Genomic DNA, 7500 nt, shown 5'->3' with positions numbered 1-7500 from the left:
CAGTCTTGTATGTGACATAATTAGGCTTCAAGCCTGTACTGATCGGGTTAAAATCACCTGTTACGATGATCACTCCATCATGGTGTTTCGATAAGAATGTCTCACAGTTCCTGTCAATGTGACCTACCAAGCACTCATTCATATCACCATTAGATGGAGGATGGTATACTGCTCCAACCAAAATGCACGAAGCACATCTGGGCAGTCGGTAGGGACGGACAAGTGTCCATACAGACTCAAGGACTGGTTCCTCAAAATCAGACATACGCTTGCATGGGAACAATGATTTGACATATGCACAGACCCCGCCTCCACAACGGTTCTGTCGATCATTCCTGAAGCACAGATAACCCGGGAGATGAACTAAGGAGTCAGGACAAGACTCGTTGAGCCAGGTTTCTGTAAGACAGACAAATTCAGCTGGATATACTTTCAATACAGCTAACAGTTCATCTAGTTTCGGTGCTAGCGATTGGACATTAGCTACCATAGTCGTTGGAATCACATTCTTCGCAAGGGGTCTCACACTTGAATGGTTTGAGCCATTTGGAGATAGTGAAGGTGGGAGTGGGATACCTGTGAGTGGAGGGACAGGGTTCCACTGGATCCTCGGTTGACCACCACGTTTCGATCTATAACGTTTAGTTAAACCCAGATCTTGCCACTTTCTCCATAATTGCGGCTGTAGTCTACATTTGGGTTGATGGGCTCGTATGTTCTTTAACTCTGAACTGGAGTAAGCTCGTCTAGCTGTAACAGGCTTCGGTTGTTGAGTTCTTGGATGTTGTTGTTTGAATCCAAGATGGCGGTCAGTGTTCGAAAACCTCAAGGATAACCAGAGTTGGGTTCCAGTAAGCCACCAGCAATGAAATATCTTGATGTAGAAATAGACCAGTAATACAAGAGGCACATTGACTACATTTATTTATGGCATAATTGTGTAAAATCAAGTCATCTGTTTGGAAGAAATTAAAAAGAGCTCTTGTTTTTCTTTTTGTTGCTATTGCTTTTTTAAGAGTCGAAGAATACATCATTCAAGGGAAAGACAGTTTTCTTATGAATCCGGATCCGAATCGTTGTACAAAAAGCGAAAATTGGCCAAGCAGGGTGCGAGTTGTGCTGTTGTTGAGTCAAACTCTGGTGAGGTTTCTTAAACAAAACCGTAGCTGATCATTTTTTAATACCGATGACCTTCTCACGCTTAAAGAAGAACTGGGAATGTAATTTTCCCCGCGTCGATCCTTTATTTTCTCCTTCCCTCCTCGAAAGTACTGTGTGTTTATCCTAAAACGCCTCGATGTCATGTCTGGCCGCCAGTCAACCCAGGTTAGCCGCCATTTATGAATTTGGTGTATGGGTTTAACAAACTCAGAGAAAGAATCAAACACTTTGAATGCATCTGTGTTTACTGTTGTCTGGCTATTTACATTTATTTTGAGCTTTGAGCTCAACTCTGCAGTCTTCAGGTAAAAAAATAATTGGAAGTGTGACAGTCAAGAATTATTTGAAAGAAAGCTTGTTGTCTATTTTGTGCTTCATTATTCAAGGAAAGGTTCTTCAGAAAAGGGTTTGATCCTGAAATTTATTTTGTTGCGTATGATAATTAATTTTGACGTGATTGGCTTTCTTGTTTTTGTGCACACAATGAAATAGGAAGGGTTTTTTGCAACTAATAGCAAATATGTTGTTTGTTTCAATACATTTTTCGCTGGAAAAGGTTTTTGAGAGATTTTCCTTTGTGTGGTTTCAGAAAATATCCATACCCCCACCACGGAGGGAATTGGAAATTCCAAGGGGGTGGGGGGGGGGGGGGGGGGGTCAAAAGCCCCAGGGGGGGTCAAAGCCCCAGGAAATCCCGGAGTGGAGGGGGGGTTTGAGGCGAAATTCACATCCAGATGGAAGGAAATCAATCGTCGACTCACTTCATACGTTAGAAGGTGCCGCTTACCAACTTTTGTGGGACGTTCTGAAGTTTTAAGTAGTTAAATTATGATACTTCTATTAGTGCTGTTGCCACAGAAGGTTTTCCTTTTTCCTAATAATGCTTTGGAAGCAAACCAGCACCAAATAAAACCGTGAAATAAAGACGATTTTGGATGGGAGCCGCCACTACTCATTACCAGTCTCCAAAGATTAATAGTAGTTGTCCGTGATGGACTGGTAACTTGCCAGTGAATGTTCTTGCTGGATACTTATCGAGAATCACTGCACTTGTGAAGCATCTTTTATACATTAGAGGCTGTCATTTGGCAAGATGAGTAAAGAAAACTTGCTATTAACTCATTTGTCTTTCTTTTTCTCTTCTTCGTTACATAATTTTGTAAAAAATGCGTCATTAAATGTGCTTGCGATTGTGTCCATTTTAAGTGCACGAAATTTATGTTTCGCACATTTTATAAACAGCTCAAAAATTGTTTATTTGCAACTAGTGTGGTAGTAGCTCCCTTCGAATACTGGCAATACTGTATTTTACGTTTTAGACCAGCTTCTGTATACATAAAAATAATAAAGTTAAGGTTATGTATTTAGGATAATTTGCGACTTTTAACTTACGCATGTACGCAATGTTTACCACATCGTCTCAAATACATGCCTGACGCTAGATACACGGCCTCTTGTTTGTTGTTTGCTTTGAAGAACATAATTTCCAGGGGGTATTGGGGGTGTTCAACATTTTTTGGAATTTCCAGGGAGGAGGAGGGGTTATCGCGTCCTCGGTAAAATGGAAAATCTGAAGGGGCTGGGGGGTGGGGAGGTCCTGTATGAAATTTCCCCCGTGGTGGGGGTATGGATATTTTCTGGAACTACACTTTGTGAATTCATCATGTTGTGTAATATTCAAGCTTAACAAATTTGCATAGGTGGGTTGAAATGTGATACGCGAGGATTTTTTATAAAGATGACAGAAGTGTATTCTTTCTGTGAAATGAGGAAGCCTTTTTGCTTACTCAAATGTGCCTTTGTCGCTTTTAAGATTGGCAAATGATGTTGAAACAAATCCTGTTGATCAGCACTCTGGACCAAGGCAACTTCCTGTTTTCACCGTATGTGCAAAACTTCACAATAATCGTTCGGTACCGCATGTTCAATAATATATCGCTTTAATCTAACCCAAAAACATTCAGATTGTAAAATTTAATATTTATTAACCATGTCCTTCGCTTTTGTGCTTGTCAGCATTGTGATTTGTGATAAATCTGTTTTTGTCTCATAAATGTTTCGATTTTCAATTACAAGCTCTGTTTGATACATTTCTCAGGAACCCAACAAAGAAGGCTTCCAGACCCAACAGATGAAATGTAAATATTCTGTTAAGTATTACAGCAAAATAAAAAAAGCATTAAGACAAAAGTTTACGATGAACGATTAAGGGTGCTTTGGATTGGGAAATCACATCAAATTTACTGTAAATTATAATTGCATAAATCTGCCTATGGGCTGTGAGGCAATTTTGATAAAGCATCTATTCTATTTTATTCTATTCTCTTCTTTAATGGGGACATAGTTTTTCAGTGAGTGATTAACAAACCTTGCTGAGCGGTGTCATGGTAGAGCTTCTCTACTCGCACATTATTCCTCAGCAGCTCCAGGACATTGCGATAAGCTTCCCACAGAAACTTGACCCAAGGTGTCAACATGACCCGATCTGTACGGTCCTGAGTGTCTTCTCCACTGACAAAACTGAGTAATATGCTAATGAAAAAAAAAACCAGATTGGCAATTTTTGAAATACGTTTAAATTGACATGATTGTTAGATATCTAAAAAACTCTGTTCCAGGTCTGCTTCTGAAAATGCTTAAGGAATATCTTCAAGCCCTTTCCTAAACCAGTGTGTCATTGCCCAGAATATAAAACAAAGGGTCCAATTGGATGCAGAAAAAAAATCAAACGTTTATGCAAATATCACACGCCATGCGAATGGCAAATTTTACAACGAAATTGAACATTCCCATTTCTCGCTATGGAGAGATGATCAAGTTCCTCAAATTTCAAGGTAAGCTGTTATTTTCAGATTCTTGTAGTTGGATGATTTCATTCTATCAACGTTTATGTCCAGGTTGAGGAGTTAAGTTCTTAGTGTTGGAATTCCCATGTGTTCTGTAACAGAATGCTTTCCATACGAATTTCAAGAATTTTTTTTTTGTGACCAAAATGACAGAGAACCCAATGGCGAAGTATGTTAAACTGACGTTGTTCTTTTTTTCTTTTTTTCAGCTGTGGAAATCTTGATCATTTATCAGCTTGGGCCAACAGTAGATACAGTCCACGAACGACAGCACACGGATTCCTTGAGATGTTTTGCAATACCCTGTGTTTCCCAATACCCTATCACAATACCTTTCTGGGGTCATTATCTGATCCAAATCTTCCACCATGGGAACCTGGTCTCTCGATTCCTTACGAGCAGTCTCTGCCCGATCCTCAGCAAGCTTGAGGAAGTAACGAATAACATCCTCCAGCGATGCAATGTTAACTTGCTGGCAAATTAACTTGTACTGGTATAATCCCTCTTTTGCAACATGGCTTCTTCGGAGCTCAACACACAGCTCTAAATACTTGAAAAGAATAGGCTCATGAATCTTATTTTGCCATGTCCGATGTTTCTTGCTCTTTATTACATCATACAGAGCATCCAATGCTGGCTCTTTCTTCCCAACTTCTATGAATTCTAAAGTTATTATCAAGAAGTACACATGAGCATAAAGTCAAAAGCAGAATAAGGGTAATTTAATTCCTGACTACGTTTGAAAGAATTTATTAATTTTTCTCACTAAGTTGATGCTGGAAGGCTGACCACCCTTTGGCAACAATGAAATAACTGAGTTAGGATACATATATTAGCCAATATCAAAAATACCATAATACCCTTTGTTTGTCCCTCCAAAATTTCGCGTAAACATTGTTTTTATTTTCTGTTGGGACTTATGTACCAGTCAAATTAAAGCTTCCCTACCCGGGGGGAGGAAATTTGATCAGGTTAGCCTTCCTGGGGGTAGGGATTTGATCACCACTCACAGGGGGTGGGGAATTTGAACGCTAGCCTCAATTTCATGTTACCTTTCCATGTGGGTTGATAAATCATAGCGGAGACAAACTTAGATGTATTTAAAGGTAAAGATTCCGCATTTGTGGCTGATCGGTTGAAAAGCAAAGGCCTACACAAACTTTAATCTGTATTTGAAGGTATTAACAACCAATGTATATTATCTTTGAATATATAAATATATAAACAATAACAAGGCTGTTGCCTAACAGGAGCCCGGTAGCCTGGGGCTCCCAAAGAATAGCTCTGGGCTCCTTAATTTTTCACAGCAACACCTTTCACTTCATATGTTGGGCTCCTAAGTTCTCAGTGTTTAGCTCTGAGGGTCCCTTTAAAATTTTCTTAGGCAGCAGCCTTGAATAATTCAATAAAATAATTCAATAAAATACTGACGCTGCCGGATACGATTTATAGAGGTCAATTGCTTTGACCGACCTGGTGTATTTACGAATATTTTAATACATTTGCGACGATTGATATGTAGGTGTATAAATAATGGAATGAATGTATGGAATGTATTTAAGTGTTGTTGCATGAAACTCCATAAAACCAATGCATTCAGTTTATAAAAATCTGGTAATTTTCCCGGAGCTGGGGAGGGCGGCATTTGAACAAAAAATTTCCAAAAATTCAAATGCCCGGGGGGGGTTGCCCAGGGGGGAGGGGGGGTCCGGGGATGTTGAAGCTTCACTTTAACTGGTACATTACAATGATCCCAAGAGAAACTACAATCTTGGACAAAATAGATGGGAAATTTGCAACCCCCCTCCCCCCCCCCCCAAATCAAGGATGGGAAAATGGCGCGTTTTGGCTTTTGCCCGGCTTCATCATTGCTTTGGGGGGGGGGGATGGGGGTTTGCTGTTCCTTTTTATTCTGTCCAAGATTGTAGAAAGAATGTTTGCTTGCTTCCATGCAAATTAGTTGGAAGCTTTTGTAGAACGAAACATGTAACATAAAGTTATCATCATGGAGGGCTCTAACTTTCCATTAATCAAGGGAAACAGCTATCAATTCATCTTTAGTTGCAGCCAAATCACGTGGTAAGTGTCCTTCTTTTATACTCTCTGCTCTCCCAAGGCCCAATTAATGTACACGTATGGCTTTGAAGACCAGAGGAAACTATGTGACGCGATCAGTTTACCACTAAGTAACCAAAGATACACAGGTCGGAAAGAGCACAAAAAACATTTCGTCGAAGGCTAAATATGACAAAAGCCGACGAAGTTCGATTCACGCGGAGAAAATCAATTGAAATAAGGGATTTATCGTGCAGCCCTTTGAGTTTTTTTAGGACAAACTGCTAAATAAATATTTCTCACATAAACATAATTATTACTAACCGTTTGCCCTTTTAAGAGCATTTTCTGGCCGCTGAAAGTACACAGGCATGGCGACGAATTCCGAATCTCACCTCTCTCACACGACAGAAAAATGAACGCAGAGCCTTCTGGTCCAGAGACATGACCTCGTTTCCGTATTCACATTAAAACGCGCGCGCAATGCCCTCGAAATATGCGCGCGAGTTCGTGTTCTTCCCAGCGCTTTTTGGGGTGGTTCACTGTCCTTTGGGAAACGAATTGCACCGAAATGGAGAATTTGTACTTTGGCGTCTGGAAATGATTGAACACAAAATCACACAGGAACTCGAAAAATCACACTTTCTGTCAGGGCTTAGTATGGACTGGAACTCTGTGAGCGAAAAAACGATAACAACAATAAAAGCAATTAAGGTGACACACACTATAGCTAACACCAACCAGTTGTGATCGTGAAACCAGGTTTGTGTTAGCGTGTGTCACCTTGCTCTTATTGTTGTTAAAAAATTAATGTTTTTTGGAATTTTGAAGCATGCGCCGCCAAGAATTTTTACAGTGAAGAAAGGGTAATGAGTTTGGCCTGCTAGAGCGTATTATAATGGCTACCCGGATGCCATGTTGTTGATGTAATCCAACAAAATGTTTAAACATGTAGATATGCAGGCAGAAGAACCACCTGTTAGAGGCTAGGCTATGTTACAGTAATATACACTCTTATTGGGGAGTCATCCTGGACACAAACTTGAGGTGGAATCACCATCATAATTAAAAGGGCGTAGTTTGAAAAAATTCTGGTTTTTTAAACAAAATATCAAAAGTACTTATACAAAATCCTAGTTAGACCCAAATTGGAATATGCACCAGTAATTTAAGGTCCATACTATCAATGTGATATGATAGGCTGGAAAATATGCAGAGAGCGGCTGCTTGTTTCTATAAAGGGGATCATGACGGATATACTCAGTCTACTGTGACTTCTATGATGATAGGGAATAGTCTACCCTTTGATGTTGTATCCGCTGACTCTTTAGAAATTTTTAAGGCGAAAAGATAAGTCAATTAGAGGTATTAGTGATTATATGTATAAAAATATATATCTGAAGATTCAACTAATCAATAACTTTTTCTGTGACTCTGT

General features: G+C 39.7%; 1 protein-coding gene and 1 pseudogene across 1 annotated transcript in view; both read right to left on the bottom strand.

Moving 5' to 3' along the window:
• Window positions 1-490, bottom strand: part of LOC138008454 (uncharacterized) — a 6961-nt pseudogene extending 6471 nt beyond the window's left edge.
• Window positions 1-6484, bottom strand: part of LOC138006245 (eukaryotic translation initiation factor 3 subunit A-like) — a 41706-nt gene extending 35222 nt beyond the window's left edge. The window contains exons 1-3 of the mRNA XM_068852461.1: window positions 6387-6484; window positions 4340-4670; window positions 3530-3693 (exon numbers count right to left, since the gene is read on the bottom strand). Coding sequence (XP_068708562.1) covers window positions 3530-3693; window positions 4340-4670; window positions 6387-6435 — 544 coding nt within the window. The 5' untranslated portion in view covers window positions 6436-6484. The remainder of the gene's footprint in view (window positions 1-3529; window positions 3694-4339; window positions 4671-6386) is intronic.
• Window positions 6485-7500: the final 1016 nt, after the last annotated feature.

Source organism: Montipora foliosa, chromosome 6 (assembly GCF_036669935.1).
Source record: "Montipora foliosa isolate CH-2021 chromosome 6, ASM3666993v2, whole genome shotgun sequence".
NCBI classification, from domain to species: Eukaryota; Metazoa; Cnidaria; class Anthozoa; order Scleractinia; family Acroporidae; genus Montipora; species Montipora foliosa.
This window is presented reverse-complemented; position numbering and strand designations above follow the sequence as displayed.